Source organism: Nerophis lumbriciformis, linkage group LG19 (assembly GCF_033978685.3).
Source record: "Nerophis lumbriciformis linkage group LG19, RoL_Nlum_v2.1, whole genome shotgun sequence".
Lineage (NCBI taxonomy): Eukaryota > Metazoa > Chordata > Actinopteri > Syngnathiformes > Syngnathidae > Nerophis > Nerophis lumbriciformis.
The window spans coordinates 39,418,998-39,439,124 of record NC_084566.2 but is presented as its reverse complement, the minus strand read 5'-3'; the positions used below and the strand labels follow the sequence as shown (position 1 = coordinate 39,439,124).

General features: G+C 39.5%; 1 protein-coding gene across 1 annotated transcript; it reads right to left on the bottom strand.

Annotated features, from left to right (window-relative positions):
• Window positions 1-5,005: 5,005 nt before the first annotated feature.
• Window positions 5,006-20,121, bottom strand: apoda.1 (apolipoprotein Da, duplicate 1). Its single transcript, XM_061978806.2, has 5 exons — window positions 19,778-20,121; window positions 8,229-8,363; window positions 8,032-8,153; window positions 5,575-5,660; window positions 5,006-5,475 (listed from the first exon to the last, which is right to left on the bottom strand). The coding sequence occupies exons 1-5, from the start codon at window positions 19,850-19,852 to the stop codon at window positions 5,246-5,248; spliced, it is 648 nt and encodes a 215-aa protein (XP_061834790.1). The 5' UTR covers window positions 19,853-20,121; the 3' UTR covers window positions 5,006-5,245.
• Between the last annotated feature and the right edge of the window lie 6 nt (window positions 20,122-20,127).

The window sequence follows — 20,127 nt, the reverse complement described above, 5'->3', positions numbered from 1 at the left end:
CACAGTGGTGAACATGCCCCTGTAACAACTTTTTTGCAACGTGTCGCTGCCTTTAAATTCTAAGTTAATGATTATTTGCAAAATAAATAAAAAAAATTCAGTATATTGTATACAGTACATTTTATTCTCCTCTCCTACAGAGAACCAAGTAGTTGGAGGTGAAGGAAGAGATGCTCGTGATGAACAATGACATTTTCATTGGCTCATTTTTGACTCGTGTACAGCCCATGATGTCTTTCACCTGCGGGCCATGAGAGCACTGCTGGTACACCACAGCAGGGAATTATTTTTACGAGCCTACCTAAAAACATTCCTTCTATTCTCTCCTTCCTCAAACTAGTGTGATCCCTGACCCGAGGCGGAACGCTACATCAGACGCCGGATGTGCTTTGCATGATGCTCACTTAGGTTTTACATCTTGTACAGATTTCATTCATGTAGAAATACGTGTTACTCCATTAACTGCAAGACCTGCAGTCAACAGTCCAAGATTGGGGCTCCAGTACTCTGGAATGGCCTCCCGGTAACAGTTAGAGATGCTACCTCAGTAAAAGCATTTAAGTCCCATCTTAAAACTCATTTGTATACTCTAGCCTTTAAATAGACCCCCCTTTTAGACCAGTTGATCTGCTGTTTCTTTTCTGCTCTGTGCACAGATTCGGTGACCACAGATGAGGCGCTTGCTGTCCAAAGCGGGAACCCAGGGTGGACCACTTATCTGTGCATCAGTTGGGGATGTCTCTGTACTGCTGACCTGTCTCCACTCAAGATGATCTCCTGCTGGCCCCACTATGGACTGGACTCTCACTATTATGTTAGATCCACTATGGACTGGACTCTTACTATTATGTTAGATCCACTATGGACTGGACTCTTACTATTATGTTAGATCCACTATGGACTGGACTCTTACTATTATGTTAGATCCACTATGGACTGGACTCTCACTATTATGTTAGATCCACTATGGACTGGACTCTTACTATTATGTTAGATCCACTATGGACTGGACTCTTACTATTATGTTAGATCCACTATGGACTGGACTCTTACTATTATGTTAGATCCACTATGGACTGGACTCTCACTATTATGTTAGATCCACTATGGACTGGACTCTCACACTATTATGTTAGATCAACTATGGACTGGACTCTCACACTATTATGTTAGATCCACTATGGACTGGACTCTCACAATATTATGTTAGATCCACTATGGACTGGACTCTCACTATTATGTTAGATCCACTATGGACTGGACTCTCACAATATTATGTTAGATCCACTATGCACTGGACTCTCACTATTATGTTAGATCCACTATGGACTGGACTCTCACTATTATGTTAGATCCACTATGGACTGGACTCTTACTATTATGTTAGATCCACTATGGACTGGACTCTCACTATTATGTTAGATCCACTATGGACTGGACTCTCACACTATTATGTTAGATCCACTATGCACTGGACTCTCACAATATTATGTTAGATCCACTATGGACTGGACTCTCACACTATTATGTTAGATCCACTATGGACTGGACTCTCACTATTATGTTAGATCCACTATGGACTGGACTCTCACAATATTATGTTAGATCCACTATGCACTGGACTCTCACAATATTATGTTAGATCCACTATGGACTGGACTCTCACAATATTATGTTAGATCCACTATGGACTGGACTCTCTCACTATTATGTTAGATCCACTATGGACTGGACTCTTACTATTATGTTAGATCCACTATGGACTGGACTCTCACTATTATGTTAGATCCGCTATGGACTGGACTCTCACACTATTATGTTAGATCCACTATGGACTGGACTCTCTCACTATTATGTTAGAGCCACTATGCACTGGACTCTCACAATATTATGTTAGATCCACTATGGACTGGACTCTCACTATTATGTTAGATCCACTATGGACTGGACTCTCACTATTATGTTAGATCCACTATAGACTGGACTCTCACAATATTATGTTAGATCCACTATGGACTGGACTCTCACAATATTATGTTAGATCCACTATGGACTGGACTCTCACTATTATGTTAGATCCACTATGGACTGGACTCTCACTATTATGTTAGATCCACTATGCACTGGACTCTCACAATATTATGTTAGATCCACTATGGACTGGACTCTCACACTATTATGTTAGATCCACTATGGACTGGACTCTCACACTATTATGTTAGATCCACTATGGACTGGACTCTCACTATTATGTTAGATCCACTATGGACTGGACTCTCACACTATTATGTTAGATCCACTATGGACTGGACTCTCACACTATTATGTTAGATCCACTATGGACTGGACTCTCACACTATTATGTTAGATCCACTATGCACTGGACTCTCACAATATTATGTTAGATCCACTATGCACTGGACTCTCACAATATTATGTTAGATCCACTATGGACTGGACTCTCACACTATTATGTTAGATCCACTATGGACTGGACTCTCACACTATTATGTTAGATCCACTATGGACTGGACTCTCACAATATTATTTTAGATCCACTATGGACTGGACTCTCACACTATTATGTTAGATCCACTATGCACTGGACTCTCACAATATTATGTTAGATCCACTATGGACTGGACTCTCACACTATTATGTTAGATCCACTATGGACTGGACTCTCACTATTATGTTAGATCCACTATGGACTGGACTCTCACACTATTATGTTAGATCCACTATGCACTGGACTCTCACAATATTATGTTAGATCCACTATGGACTGGACTCTCACACTATTATGTTAGATCCACTATGGACTGGACTCTCACACTATTATGTTAGATCCACTATGGACTGGACTCTCACACTATTATGTTAGATCCACTATGGACTGGACTCTCACAATATTATGTTAGATCCACTATGGACTGGACTCTCACTATTATGTTAGATCCACTATGGACTGGACTCTCACACTATTATGTTAGATCCACTATGGACTGGACTCTCACACTATGTTAGATCCACTATGCACTGGACTCTCACAATATTATGTTAGATCCACTATGGACTGGACTTTCACAATATTATGCTAGATCCACTCAATGTCCATTGCATCCAGTCTCCCCTAGAGGGGATTTACCCACATGTGCGGTCCTCTCCAAGGTTTCTCATAGTCATTCACATCGACGTCCCACTGGGTTGTGAGTTTTTCCTTGCCCTTATGTGGGCTCTGAACCGAGGATTTCGTTGTGGCTTGTGCAGCCCTTTCAGACACTTGTGATTTAGGGCTATATAAATAAATATTGATTGATCCACTTCAAGAACCTCTTCAAACTCAAGTGTTTACAAAGAACAAGATACACATTCTAAATTTATTTCATCTATCCACTCATCTTCAAAATCTTACTCATCTCATATGAAATGTAACTTACTTCACAGAGTATTTATTTTTATTGTGATTACTTATGGAGGACGGACACTTTTACGGAGCGGAGAAGGCCCCCGACGCCTCGCCGGGGTCCGGGACCGAGGCCCCTTCCCCCGAGAGGGCCCCACTGGGAGCCGTAGCTGAGGCGATCCGCGAGAAGGGCCCGACCCACGTCCAGGGTCACCACCGCGCCGACACCCCGCCTCGTCCGCCTTCGCCGCGGCCGGCGTCACGCGCAGCAGGTAAGCAGCTTACCTGCCCGCCACCCCCGTGGCTCGTAACAGGGGTCACTCCGCGCGCTCCGCCCGCGCAGCTTACTTGCCCGCCACCCCTGTTGCCGGGGGCGCGTAACAGGGGTCACTCCGCGCGCAGTGCGCTCACGAAAGGGGTGGGGCTCACCCTGGTTGATATAGACAGCAGGACGGTGGCCATGGAAGTCGGAACCCGCTAAGGAGTGTGTAAAAACCCACCTGCCGAATCAACTAGCCCTGAAAATGGATGGCGCTGGAGCGTCGGGCCCATACCCGGCCGTCGCCGGCAGCGAGACGCGCTTGGAGGTGCGCTCAGCGCGGCTCCCATATGATTGCGCACTGGTGTGCGTCTGGGTCGTGACAGCGTGGCACGCGAATGTCTGTGCTGCATTGGATCAGTCTCCTTTCTTTAACAGGCAAAAGCTTTATAACCTCACTAATGCCTTGCATCGTCTATATTAGATATATAACAACGGGCGGGTGCGGGCGGATGGCGGGCGGGTGCGGTTCTGATCAAATGTTACATCGGGTGGATGGCGGATGGTTGACGACTTTCTGATGCGGTTGCGGATGAAATAATTGCCTATCCGCGCATCTCTAATGTGCACTAATTGACTGAAAGAGCACACACTTGGCGCGATGATGTCATGTTATCCATGGAAAAATGCATTTTTAGACAATATGATTTGCCTGAGCGGCTAGGAGACCCCGAGAGTAACAAGCGGTTGCCTTTCCATTAAGAACAATAAATTAGTTTTTAGTATAAGTTTGCTGGTTTCAAGAAATGTAATGCCGAGCGCATATCATTATGTCAAGATAATGGCACTAGCATTTACTTCATTTAAGAATATTTTTCAACATATTGAGCAAAAAGGTCTTTTTTTTCCTACCAAGAAAAGTGCACTTAGTGAGTATATACTTATTTTAAAAAGGTTTTTTTGGGTTCATTGAGGTTAGTTAATTTTACTTGTTTTGGAAAGTTTTGACAAGCCAAATTTTCTTGTCCTACTGGCAGATAATTTTGCTTAGTTCAAATAAAATACCCCTCATTTTTGTATTTTTTTTTTTTTTTTAACACTGACTTTTGCAGTGCACAGTATATTACATTCTGAGGTTTCGAAATCTCTGCGATGAGGTGGCGACTTGTCCAGGGTGTACCCCGCCTTCCGCCCGATTGTAGCTGAGATAGGCTCCAGCGCCCCCCGCGACCCCAAAGAGAATAAGCGGTAGAAAATGGATGGATGGATGGGTTTCGAAATCTAAATTCAAAGCTGCATGTTACCACGGAGATGGGAAATTGACAAAAAACGCCTGCATAATTGGTTCATCACTTTTAATTCACCTTTTAAGTAGTCAGTTTATGCAATTCTAGAATATCATTTCTGTATTAGGACTAACAACTGAAACAGCAAAGCTATACATTTAAGGATAAATTCCTGCAGGTATAATAGAATGTTCTTAAAGCTCATTTCAATCTATACATGAGACAACACATTCCTTCCATTAAATCACAACACTCAATTTAGGCCATTTCAACCTTTGTTTTAAATATTGCTCGTCACTCGTCACAGCCTGTTTGTTTGGTGGCAATCATGCGGCTCACGTCGATGTTTTTGCTGGCAAACGTCTCCTTGGCCATTTCGACGGCGGACTCCGGCAGGGTACGCGTCCGCGCCAGGATCCAGGCGAAGTCGAGGTGGAAGACCCTCAGGACGTCCGTGCAGGAGTAGACAAGGGCCGTGTTGACGTAGTCCGTGGACAGGATCCAGTAGGGGGAATAGGGCAGCACTGTTTAGTGAGACACAAACAAAAAGGGTGCTAAAGGATAGCATCTTTCTACAAGGAAAAATAAGTGAAGCATGTGACGACTGAAAAGTTGAATCTTGCCATAGGAGAAGCTTATTCCAAGCTTGGCAGGATGCTTCTGATCCTCTATGACGCCAATGCCTTCAATCGTCCTCCGCGCTCCTTTTCTGTTCAAGATAAATCAGCTCACATTTCAGAAAAAAAAAAAAGTACACCCTGCAATAGGGATGATGTTCGAAACCGATTCTCCCGATTGTTCGATAAGAAAAGAACCGATTCCCGTTATCGAGGCCACTATAGTAAAGAAAAAGATTTGGTTCTTTATTCGAATCCCTGGGAACGAATCCCAAATGGGCAATGTTGTGCCCATTTGATTGTAGACTCTTACTGACACCTTGTGGCGATATGAAAATACTACGCGTCAATAGTTTGGGCACTTCCGGGTTGACGACGTCAGTTAAGTTCATGAGACAATTGAGAAGTAGACAAGTTGTGTTAGCTCTTACCAGCCTTGGAAAAGATAAGTCTGTAAGTAAACTGTTTAACTTGTTTATGTAACTCAATATTAAGGTGGAAAGTGGTTATGTTTGATATAAGATGTTTATTGAAAAACGATTTTTGTGCACTGTTTCAATGGATGTTTTGAGGACTTAAAGTGTATTTCCACCATCAAAATAGTTTCAACACTCAGAAGTATTTGTTTGATGATAGTACTGTATATTTGTGTGAAACTAATATTTACATATTGTGTATTACATTACAGTATGTTAATTGAATCACATAGCTTATACGTTTGTCATTGTGTGTATTTCAGTTTAAAAAAATTAAAAAAATAAGTCCAGTGCAAGACAAAAGTAAAGATAGGAAAAGACAAAGCAAGATCAACAACAATAAAGAGCCCAAATGGATTAATCTGCTTTGGAACTTTATTAGACTGCTTGGATTGTTTGTTAGCTGTCTGCCTGTGTGTGTAGTTAGCAGAGGTGGGTAGTAACGCGCTACATTTACTCCGTTACATCTACTTGAGTAACTTTTGGGATAAATTGTACTTCTAAGAGTAGTTTTAATGCAACATACTTTTACTTAAGTATATTTATAGAGAAGGAACGCTACTTTTACTCCGCTACTTTTATCTACATTCAGCTCTCTACGCGCTACTAATTTTTACGATCTGTTAATGCACGCTTTGTTTGTTTTGGTCTGTCAGACAGACCTTCATAGTGCCTGCCTTACTGGTGACGTTTCACTTCGTTCCACCAATCAGATGCAGTCACTGGTGACGTTGGACCAATCAAACAGAGCCAGGCGGTCACATGACCTGACTTAAACAAGTTGAAAAACTTATTGGGGTGTTACCATTTAGTGGTCAATTGTACGGAATATGTACTGTGCAATCTACTAATAAAAGTTCCAATCAATCAATCAAAAGTGTGAAGGAAAAAAGATACTTTTTTATTTTAACCGTACATCCCGTCAAAAGCCTAAAGACTGACCGCACATGAGGACGTTCCTGTCTTCACAATAAAAGTGCCGCTCCATCGCGCCTGCGCTTTCAAAACAAGAGTCTCCGAAAGCCAGCGCAAACAAGCTAGCAAGCTACGGAGTTTGACGCCAATATATTTCTTGTAAAGTGTATAAAAACGAATATGGAAGCTGAACAAATAAGATGCCAAAAACCCACCACTTTCATGTGGTATTAGACAGAAAGGAGGAACTTTTCTTCTCCTCCATTTGAAAACGTGGACGTTATCATCACAACTGTCTGATTACAATCAACGCAAGTCATCAGAATCAGGTAATACACCAACTTATATTCATGAAAGAAAGGAATCTATATGTTAAACATGCATGTATATTCATTAAAACACCTTTAACATGTAAACAAAAACAGCTAAATAAATACATATAAATTATATACTGTATATATCAATGTGTATATATATATATATATATATATATATATATATATATATATATAAGTGTGTATGTTACTCATCAGTTACTCAGTACTTGAGTAGTTTTTTCACAACATACTTTTTACTTTTACTCAAGTAAATATTTGGGTGACTACTCCTTACTTTTACTTGAGTAATAAATCTCTAAAGTAACAGTACTTACTTGAGTACAATTTCTGGCTACTCTACCCACCTCTGGTAGTTAGTATGTTCCAATAGCAGCAGAAGTGCACTTTTTGGAGAGCTGTATTATTTTCAGTTTTGTGCCCAAGGGACTGATTTTATTTAACACTATTATTTATACACCTATAGTGATCACAGAGACAGGTTGTTTTTGTGTTACTGTATATATTTGTTTTTCTGAAAAATCCCACTTAATATACTTTGGGTAACAGTCAATATTTATTTATTTTATTTTAGTTTTTTCTTATAAAATAAAAGTGAGCTTTTGTTAAACCAAATAGTGTTTTTTTTCCATATACAACAACCTATCTGGATTCGATAAGGAATCGGTTCGAAAAGAGAATTCGATAATGGGCTCAAACTCGATCTTTTTGCGCAAAAAGGCCCGGACAAGACTTACAGCATTTGCGAGCTGACCACTCGGAACGAGTTGTTGGTCCTTAAAGTAAAGTTTGTCTCCATGCAGCAACCCTTTTCAAACTGAGTCGGCAGTCTTCCGATTTCAAACCACCTGCCCATGAACTGCAAGGAGATAAAAAAAACAAGTTCTGAAAGAGTGCACAATCCCTAACATATTCAAGCAAATAGCTGTTCTACCAGTTTGACGTCGAACGAGGCCTGAACGTCCGGTTCTGGACACGATCCCCAGTGGGGCACCTGAGCTCCGACCAGAGAGACGACGAACGCCACCAGCATTAAAGAAATAGCCATGGTCAGATTGGCCTTCGGTACCTGAAAACATGATCAATTAAACCCCCACATGACTGATATCAAGTACAAGTACAAACATTCACACATACTGTACATATGCAAGCACTTTAAAGTACCAATGATAGTCACACACACCCTAGGTGTGGTCAAATTATTCTCTGCATTTCACCCATCACCCTTGATCACCCCCTGGGAGGTGAGGGGAGCAGTGGTGCCACGCCCGGGAATCATTTTTGGTGATTTAACCCCCAATTCCAAGCCTTGATGCTGAGTGCCAAGCAGGGAGGTAATAGCTCCCATTTTTATAGTCTTCTTAATATATGTATTTATTATTATTATTTAAATTTAAATTATTGAGAAATATGAAATTTAAATTATTATTATTTATTAATTATTAATATTTATTTATTTATTATTTCTTTTTTTTTTTTATAGTCTTTTCGGTGATTTAACCCCCAATTCCAAGCCTTGATGCTGAGTGCCAAGCAGGGAGGTAATGGCTCCCATTTTTATAGTCTTCTTAATATATTTATTTATTATTATTATTATTTAAATTTAAATTATTGAGAAATATGAAATTTAAATTATTATTATTTATTAATTATTAATATTTATTTATTTATTATTTCTTTTCTTTTTTTATAGTCTTTTTGGTGATTCAACCCCCAATTCCAAGCCTTGATGCTGAGTGCCAAGCAGGGAGGTAATGGCTCCCATTTTTATAGTCTTTTTAATATATTTATTTCTTATTATTATTTAAATTTAAATTATTGAGAAATATGAAATATGAAATTTAAATTATTATTTATTTATTATTAATATTTATTTATTTATTATTTCTTTTTCTTTTTTATAGTCTTTTCGGTGATTTAACCCCCAATTCCAAGCCTTGATGCTGAGTGCCAAGCAGGGAGGTAATGGCTCCCATTTTTTATAGTCTTTGGTATGACTCGGCCGGGGTTTGAACTCACAACCTACCCATCTCAGGGCGGACACTGAGTACCTACACTCATGCACATAATCACATTTCATCAAACATTAAAGTTGTTGCCCTAGGGCGGGGGTCGGCAACCCGCGGCTCTAGAGCCACATGCGGCTCTTTAGCGCCGCCCTAGTGGCTCTCTGGAGCTTTTTCGAAAATGTATGAAAAAAAGATGTGGGGAAAAAATGTATATTTTTTTGTTTTAATATGGTTTCTATAGGAGGACAAACATGACACAAACCTCCCCAATTGTTATAAAGCACACTGTTTATATTAAACATGCTTCACTGATTCGAGTACCGTATTTTCCGCACTATAAGGCGCACCTAAAAACCACAAATTTTCTCAAAAGCTGACAGTGCGCCTTATAACCCGGTGCGCTTTATATATGGATAAATATTAAGATTCATTTTCATAAAGTTTCGGTCTCGCAACTTCGGTAAACAGCCGCCATCTTTTTTCCCGGTAGAACAGGAAGCGCTTCTTCTTCTACGCAAGCAACCGCCAAGGTAAGCACCCGCCCCCATAGAACAGGAAGCGCTTCTTCTTCTACTGTAAGCAACCACCCGCCCGCGTAGAAGAAGAAAAAGCGCGCGGATATACCGTACGTTTCATTTCCTTTGTGTGTTTACATCTGTAAAGACCACAAAATGGCTCCTACTAAGAGACAGGTATCCGGTTCATGAAAAGACGCAATCTCTCCATCCGCACACGGATTACTATTTCACAGCAACTGATATTCCTGTGAACCACACTGTGGATACAACGGGAGCACGTACGGTGAATATTCGCACCACAGGGAATGAGAAGTCATCCTTCACTGTGGTTCTAGCTTGCCATGCTAATGGCCAGAAACTTCCACCCATGGTGATATTCAAAAGGAAGACCTTGCCAAAAGAGACCTTTCCAGCCGGCGTCATCATAAAAGCTAACTCGAAGGGATGGATGAAGAAAAGATGAGCGAGTGGTTAAGGTAAGTTTAAGTTTACGCGATGAGGCCGGGTGGCTTTTTTCACGCAGCTCTGTCCATGTTGATATACGTATGTTTGTGATTGCACATTTGCGTACATTTTGGGAGTGAACAGAGTTGTTAGAACGCTGGTTTTTAATATATTATTAAAGTTTGACTGACCTATCTGACTGTTTTTTTGACATTCCTTTAGCGCAGTTAGATGCGGCTTACAACACGGGGCGGCTTATTGGTGGACAAAGTTTTGAAATATGCCGTTCATTGAAGGCGCGGCTTATAACCCAGGGCGCCTTATGGTGCGGAAAATACGGTATTTGGTGAGCGCCGTTTTGTCCCACTAATTTTGGCGGTCCTTGAACTCACCGTAGTTTGTTTACATCAGGGGTCGGCAACCCGCGGCTCTTTAGCGCCGCCCTAGTGGCTCTGTGGAGCTTTTTCAAAAAATGTATGAAAAATGGAAAAAGATGAGGGGGAAAAAAAAATATATTTTTGTTTTAATATGATTTCTGTAGGAGGACAAACATGACACAAACCTCCCCAATTGTTATAAAGCACACTGTTTGTATTAAACATGCTTCACTGATTCGAGTATTTGGCGAGTGCCGTTTTGTCCCACTAATTTTGGTGGTCCTTGAACTCACCGTAGTTTGTTTACATCAGGGGTCGGCAACCCGCGGCTCTAGAGCCGCATGCGGCTCTTTAGCGCCGCCCTAGTGGCTCTGTGGAGCTTTTTCAAAAAATGTATGAAAAATGGAAAAAGATGAGGGGGAAAAAAATATATTTTTGTTTTAATATGGTTTCTGTAGGAGGACAAACATGACACAGACCTCCCTAATTGTTACAAAGCACACTGTTTATATTAAACATGCTTCACTGATTCGAGCATTTGGCGAGCGCCGTTTTGTCCCACTAATTTTGGCGGTCCTTGAACTCACCGGAGTTTGTTTACATGTATAACTTTCTAGGACGTGTTTTATGCCACTTCTTTTTCTGTCTCATTTTGTCCACCAAACTTTAAACGTTGTGCACGAAAGGTGAGTTTTGTTGATGTTATTGACTTGTGTGGAGTGCTAATCGGACATATTTGGTCACTGCATGACTGCAAGCTAATCGATGCTAACATGCTATTTAGGCTAGCTATATGTACATATTGCATCATTATGCCTCATTTGTAGCTATATTTGAGCTCATTTAGTTTCCTTTAAGTCCTCTTAATTCAATGTATATCTCATGACACACTATCTGTATGTAATATGGCTTTTAATTTTTTTTTGCGGCTCCAGACAGATTTGTTTTTGTATTTTTGGTCCAATATGGCTCTTTCAACATTTTTGGGTTGCCGACCCCTGCCCTAGGGGAAACTGGGTAACACGTGGCACGCTATATGGGGCGGCATAGCTCGGTTGGTCGAGTGGCCGTGCCAGCAACTTGAGGGTTCCAGGTTCGATCCCCGCTTCTGCCATCCTAGTCACTGCCGTTGTGTCCTTGGGCAAGACACTTTACCCCACCTGCTCCCAGTGCCACCCACACTGCTTTAAAAAATATAACTTACATATTTGGTTTCATTATGTAAAAGCGCTTTGTCAGTAGAGAAAAGCGCTATATAAATATAGTTCACTTCACACCATACTTGCCAACCTTGAGACCTCCGATTTCGGGAGGTGGGGGTGGGGCTAAGAGGGGAAGAGTATATTTACAGCTAGAATTCACCAAGTCAAGTATTATATATATATATATATATATATATATATATATATATATATATATATATATATATATATATATATATGAAATACTTGACTTTCAGTGAATTCTAGAGATAGATAGATATCTATAATAATAAAAGAAATACTTGAATTTCAGTGTTCATTTATTTACACATATACACACACACATAACACTCATCTACTCATTGTTGAGTTAAGGGTTGAATTGTCCATCCTTGTTCTATTCTCTGTCACTATTTTTCTAACCATGCTGAACACCCTTTCGCAGGTACCCAGAAAGGTTTCGAGTACCACCAAAAAAACGGAATCTCTGAAGACAGTATAAAAATCTGTGTTAAAGGTGTACAAATACTGTTTGTATAATAAGCATGTTATTGTTTACAAATGAGGGTTAAGAGTTCAGTACTAAAGAAAAAAAGAATGTGGCTTACGTACAGTTTTTTAATTGAGTTGCTGCATTTTTTGGTTGGGTTGTTTATTTTGAGTAACTTCTACATTTCTAAAAGGGGAGGAATGTAATAGAGTGATCTATGTTTGTCTGTTGCCATCTCCTGGTGAATGTTGGCTATAGCGTACTGGGGTTGGCCAACGATTTACATGGTGTTGCGCACCTGACGTCAAGTGTGTGAGTCTGTTCTGAAGTCTACAGTAAAGAGACGTACTTCATCACCTCGCCTGGTTATTGCCTCCAACTCAATATATTACAACAACGTTGCTGTTTACGGCAGACGAACTGCTTTACGGTAGAATAAAACATGACTGCTGTTGTGTGTTGCCGCGCTGGGAGGACGTTAATGAAACTGCCTAACAATAAACCCACATAAGAAACCAAGAACTCGCCCTCCATCATTCTAGTTATAACGTGTTTGGGCAGGCACGCTGTTTATATTGTGGGAAAGCGGACGTGAATACAGGCTGTTGACACGTCACTCAGGTCCGCATGGAGCTGGAGGGGGCGTGGCTTCCAGCTCCGCCTGAATTTCGGGAGATTTTCGGGAGAAAATTTGTCCCGGGAGGTTTTCGGGAGAGTCGCTGAATTTCGGGAGTCTCCCGGAAAATCCGGGAGGGTTGGCAAGTATGGCCGCACTTTTTGTTCAACACGGTCAAGCCTGTGAATTTATGAATGAATCAATAGCGGTACACTGCAAAAAGTCAGTGTTCAAAAACAAGAAAAATAAATAAATTTGAGGTATTTTATTTGAATGAAGCAAAATTATCTGCCAATAGAACAAGAAAATTCAGCTTGTCAAGACTTTCCAAAACAAGTAAAATTAAAGCTGCAAGCAGCGTTGGTCGGGCCCGCGTCTTTGGCAGGTGCTAGTCCTAAGTGTCCCAATACTTTTGTCCAGTGATAGTCATAAGTGTCCCAATACTTTTGTCTACTTTTAGTCTGAAGTGTCCCAAGACTTTTGTCTAGTGTACCTACCTTGTCTGCATTGTGTGGGCACGTTGGTGCTTCCTGCTTTTGAGCAGCCATCTTACAGAAACAGCACCGCAGCAGCATGAGTGCAGCGGGTCTTTGAAGGGTCATAAAATCAAAACCGGAGCACTTAATTAAAAAAGGCTTCTGTTGTTGTATTCACAAGGGTTCAATGTCTCTCCTGTGTTATTTTGAAGGCGAAACGACAAACGCACTCAGAGGAGTTCGTTTTTGAAGGAAGGTGACCGGTTGTTACAAAAAATTTTTTTTGAAGGGGGAATAGCAAACATCCAGTAGATTTTTGCGGGGGGTTGTCAATTAATGAAATGTAGGTCTAAGTGAGACCTACATAGAGGTTTTTGTTTCATGTCTCTCCGACCTTCCCAGTGGGAGTTACAGGCAGTTTAGTAGTTTTTTTCTTCCGAGGAGCAGTTTTTTGTCAGTTTTAGTAAAAAATTGCTGTAGAGCACAATTTTTAGATTTGGGGTTAGGTTTTTTCATTAGATCACAGTTTTAGCCAGTCCTGATGTGTGTGTAAAGTTTGGAGAGTTTTGAAGCATGTTAAGGGGGTGAAATTACAGCTCAAAGAGGCAAAAGTGACAGTTTTTAGTACTTTTTTGTCTTGAAGGGGGAATTGCCAACTTCCTGTTGATTTTAGCCCGAAGACATACAATTATGAGAACTAGGTCTAAGTCAGACCTACATAGAGGTTTTTGTTTCATATTTTTCCGACCTTCCTAGTGGGAGTTACAGGCAGTCTGTTTTTTTTTTTCCCTAGGGGGCGCTAGAGCGCAATTTTGATTTTTGGGGTTCGGTTTTTTTATCAAAAGACAATTTTCGCAGGTCCTGATGAGTGTGTCAAATATGGTGAGTTTTGAAGCATGTTGAGTGGGTCAAATTAGTGTTCAAAGAGGCGGCGGAAGAATAATAATAATAAGAAAGAATAATAAAACGAACGAAAAACAATAGGTCCTTATGTCCCATTGCATAAGGACTCCCTGTGGGAGTCCTTTTGCAATGGGCCGTGCGGGCCCTAATTAAAGCTGCAAGCAGCGTTGGTCGGGCCCGCGTATTTGGCAGGTGCTAGTACTAAGTGTCCCAATACTTTTGTCCAGCGATAGTCATAAGTGTCCTAATACTTTTGTCTACTTTTAGTCTGAAGTGTCCCAAGACTTTTGTCTAGTGTACCTACCTTGTCTGCATTGTGTGGGCACGTTGGTGCTTCCTGCTTTTAAGCAGCCATCTTAAAAAAAACAGCAGCGCAGCGGGTCTTTGAAGGGTCATAAAATCAAAACCGGAGCAGTTAGAAAAAAAGCGCTTCTGTAATTGTAATCACAAGGGTTCAATCTCTCTCCTGTGTTAGTTTGAAGGCGAAACGACAAATGCGCTCAGAGGAGTTCGTTTTTGAAGGAAGGTGACCGGTTTTTACAAAAAAATTTGTTTTGAAGGGGGAATAGCAAACTTCCTGTTGATTTTTGCTGGGGCTTGTCAATTTATGAAATGTAGGTCTAGGTGAGACCTACATAGAAGTTTTTGTTTCATGTCTCTCCGACCTTCCCAGTGGGAGTTACAGGCAGTTTTGTCATTTTTTCTTCCGAGGAGCAGTTTTTTTTTTGCGTTTTATTAAAAAATTGCAGTAGAGCGCAATTTTGAGATTAGGTTTTTTTTTTTAGATCGCAATGTTTGCCAGTCCTGATGTGTGCGTTCAGTTTGGTGAGTTTTGAAGCATGTTAAGGGGGTCAAATTACAGCTCAAAGAGGCAAAAGTGACTGTTTTTAGTACTTATTTGTCTTGAAGGGGGAATTGCCAACTTCCTGTTGATTTTTGCCCGAAGATATACAATTATGAAAACTAGGTCTAAGTCAGACCTACATAGAGGTTTTTGTTTCATGTCTTTCCGACCTTCCTAGTGGGAGTTACAGGCAGTCTATTTTTTTTTTCCTAGGGGGCGCTAGAGCGCAATTTTGATTTTTGCGGTTCGGTTTTTTTTTATTAAAAGACAATTTTCTCAGGTCCTGATGTGTGGGTCAAATATGGTGAGTTTTGAAGCATGTTAAGTGGGTCAAATTAGTGCTCAAAGAGGCGGCGGAAGAAAAAGAATAAAGAATAAAACCTTACAAATACAATAGGTCCTTATGTCCCATTGTATAAGGACTCCCTTTGGGAGTCCTTATACAATGGGCCATGCGGGCCCTAATAAAACCTTACAAATACAATAGGTCCTTATGTCCCATTGCATAAGGACTCCCTTTGGGAGTCCTTATACAATGGGCCATGCGGGCCCTAATTAGCTACCCTCAATGAACCCAAAAATACCTTAAAATAAGTATATTCTCACTAATAAGTGCACTTTTCTTGGTAGAAAAAAAAAAAAGACCTTTTTGCTCAATATGTTGAAAAATATTCTTAAATGAAGTAAATGCTAGTGCCATTATCTTGACATAATGATATGCGCTCGGCATTACATTTCCCCCATCATTGCACCAAGTATTTTGTGTGTATGTGTAAAATATGCCAAAAAAATGTATTGTAATTTTGAAGGATTTTTCTCAATATGCATGAATTATTTCTGAAATGTCACATGTTTAAATGTTTAAATATTACCTGTCAGTTTGCTTTACTGAGCCAACTGTACTACTATATGAGTACCTATTTTCTATTGTGTCAAAAAGTCATGATTTTTTTTTTTTTTCATGCTTGAAATAAGAAATGATGACTTTTAAAAAGTAGTTTTATACTTATACAGAAAAAAATAATGACACTGTTGGGGGCCCTGTAAAGATTCTTTTCATGAGGCCCCAAATCCCTAGCGGCGCCCCTGGGGACCACTGATTTAAAGCATTCTTTTATATATATCCAAGTATATAACCTATGTTTTAGTTTTAAATGGAATAAGTGAACATGTATGCAAGATGTGTATAAAATATATCATTCAGTAACAAGTTTTATTACTAAAACCAGAAAGACAAGTTTTGTAGACAACCACATACAGGCTGTTCACAAAAAAAATACATTTTACAATCACAATAATGTACACTGCAAAGTCAGTGTTCAAGAATAATAAAAAAATTAAAAGGTATTTTATTTGAACTAAGCAAAATTATCTGCCAATAGAACAAGAAAATTTGGCTTGTCAAGACTTTCCAAAACAAGTCAAATTAGCTAACCTCAATGAACCCAAAAATAGCTTAAAATAAGTATATTCTCACTAATAACAAGTGCACTTTTCTTGCTAGAAAAAGACCTTTTTGCTCAATATGTTGAAAAATATTCTCTATATATATATCTTGACATAATGATATGCACTCGGCATTACATTTCCATTGCACCAAGTATTTTGTGTGTATGTGTAAAATATGCCAAAAAAATGTATTGTAATTTTGAAGAATTTTTCTCAATATGCATGAATTATTTCTGAAATGTCACATGTTTAAATGTTTAAATATTACCTGTCAGTTTGCTTTACTGAGCCAACTGTACTACTATATGAGTACTAGAGATGCGCGGATAGGCAAATATTTCATCCGCAACCGCATCAGAAAGTCGTCAACCATCCGCAATCCACCCGATCTAACATTTGAACAGAACCGCACCCGCCCGTTGTTATATATCTAATATAGACGATGCAAGGCATTAGTGAGGCACCTGCCAACTACTCCGGTTTTCCCGTAATTCGTACGATTTTCATCAACCTATTCCGGGTTACGGGTGCAGTGATAAAAAATACGTTTTTTCTTTAATTTAAAAAAAAAAGGGTGAAAACTACGCGAATTGCACCTTGTGCAGACAAGATTTTTCGATCGGACACGGAGGAATTAGCGATGTAAAAGACCACGTTGGGACAAAAAAACACAAGCCTAATGCCGTTGCTAGCGATAAAAGTGGAAAACTTTCAACGTTTTTCGTCGCCCAAACAGATTCTTTGGATGTGATAAATGCCGAAGTTTTATTTACGGAGGCAATAATTGAGCATGGACTTCCAATCGCACTGGCTGATCACATGGGACAGTTACATGTTTGTAATGCAACCTTTAAAAATCATTACGCGGTGATCGCGGTCCCAAAAATAAACTTTTCTTGCATGATAATGTCCAGAAAAATTCGCTTTATATTACTATAGAGTCCTTTTAACGAATTAGTTTGATGGTTTATCACAAACCTTAAATGAAAGAAGTCCTTTCTTCTCCTGCACCATGCATGCACTTTGGCCTTGCTTCCTGTGTGGTGCGCAATCCTGTCGGCTGTATTTCACAGCACGACATACTGTTAAAAGTGTTTATACTATTTATGCTTTCAAGTCCAAGTTGAAGAAATCTTGTTAAATGTTGACAGCATAACTACCAAAATACAGAAGTATGTCCTTAATATTTTTGCAGTGCTATTTGTGTTGAAAAGTTCAAATGATTACATTAGAGATGTGATGTGCCACTTTTCAAAGTGTCTGATGGCTTAAATTAATTTTCATTAATTTTTCATATTTTGAATTCTTTTGAAAGGCTTACAAAAAAAACTACATTTGAATTGTAATTCCATGCTATTGACAGGACTATTAATTTTAATGAAGTTAGCTTACCATGTTTACAGTATGATAATTGTGATAGAAATGTGAATTTCGGGGGGTGGCGGGCAGGTAAGCTGCTTACCTGCTGCGCGTGACGCCGGCCGCGGCGAAGGCGGACGAGGCGGGGTGTCGGTGCGGTGGGCGCGGTAGTGACCCTGGACATGCGTCGGGCCCTTCTCGCGGATCGCCTCAGCTACGGCTCCCGGTGGGGCCCTCTCGGGGGAAGGGGCCTCGGTCCCGGACACCGGCGAGGCGTCCCTTCTCCGCTCCGTAAAAGTGTCCATCTCTTTTCTTTCTTCTGTTGTGGCATATGCAGCAGGTGCCTGCTCGTTTTTCGTATGTGGGTAACAACATTTAACTATGTGTATATATTTCCGAATTGGTTTAACTGCCACCCGCAAAAAAAAAACAAAAAAAAAAAAAAAAAAAAAAAAAAAAATCTAATTGATCCGCCCGACCCGACCCGCACGCGGATAAAATCTTATTTTTTTAAATTTCATCCGCCCGATCCGCGGATAATCCGCGGACTCCGCGGTTGTGCCCGCAAACCGCGCATCTCTAATGAGTACCTATTTTCTATTGTGTCAAAGTCATGATTTATTTTTATTTTTTTCATGCTTGAAATAAGAAATGATGACTTTTAAAAAGTAGTTTTATACTTGTGAGTGTTGATGACACAGCTTTGCAACACTTGATATTCTAGTTTCAAGCATGTTTTACTCAATATAATGATATGATATGAAATAAGTTTATTTCGGTCATATAAATCAACCATCAACCATTAACCATTTTGTGTGACCAGTTTAAAAGTACAGACTATACATATACAGTATAACAATCATAAACATTTACACACAAAAGGAAAAGAAAAGAAAAAGCATGACCGAAAAAGGAATAGGCTGAAGCCAAAGCTTATACCTTCACTGAAAATAAGATTACCTGGAACATCAATGTTAAAAAAAAAAATTAAAAAAAATCAATGGGATGAAAGTAATTGTTACTATATTTTATAATTTTCAATTATCTCACCTTTCAATGTTTTCTTAAACCTTAAAGAAGTACATGTCTTCAACTCATCACTGAGCTTATTCCACCATTTAACTCCTAAAACTGAAATACATTTGTATTTAATATTCGTTCTTGCTTTACCTATTTCAAAAATCAATACCCCTTGTAAATTATGGGTTTCTCCTCTTAATTGAAATAACCTAAGAATACAAGCTGGAAGGCTGTTGTTCTTTACTCCAAACATAATTTCCATTGTTTTTAAAAACACAATATCTGAAAATTTTAACACATTAGAACTTATAAATAATGGATTGGTATGTTCATAGTAGCACGCTTTGTGTATTATTCTTATTACCCTTTTTTGAAGTTTAATTATTGGGTCTATGTTTTTGTTCTATAAACATTTCCCCAAACTTACACAATATGTTAAATATGGAAAAATAAAAGAATAATATAACATATGCAAACATTTCTTATTCAGCATGTGTTTTACTTTATAAAGAATGGCAATGGATTTGGATATTTTTCCCTTTATATATTCAATATATAAAGGTCATCAAATCTCAGCTACAAGCTGTAATATCTTACTGAGATCATTTAGGACCAAAACCCTTAAAACAAGTAAAACACTCTAACATAAAATCTGCTTAGTGAGAAGAATTATCTTATCAGACAGAAAATAAGCACAAAACACCCTTATTTGAGGTATTTCATCTTACTTAGATTTCACTTTTTGCAGTGATAAATAGTACAATTATAGTCCTTACCTCGCGGTCAGCTTGTATGAACGGTAAGATGCTGCAGAGCGTGAGGTCAGAGCCAAAGTGTCGTCTCAGCGTCATCAATGGAGATCTTTGTGCAGCCCACACTTTATTTGAGACTTGAAGTCAGCTATTAGCTAATTGGAATCACAAGGTGCAGACTTGTTATTGAGACATTGTTCCTTCCCCTCCAGTGCTACGTAGCATCGTGCTAACAACATGGTCTTATCCTCTTAACTTTCTTATGATTATGATTATTTCTCCGAATCCACTTTGCGCAAAGAGGTTTAATTGATTTTGCCAGCGTCAGACAACTGAGGATGTAGAGTTAATCCTCCACGGTGCAATCGTTTCTC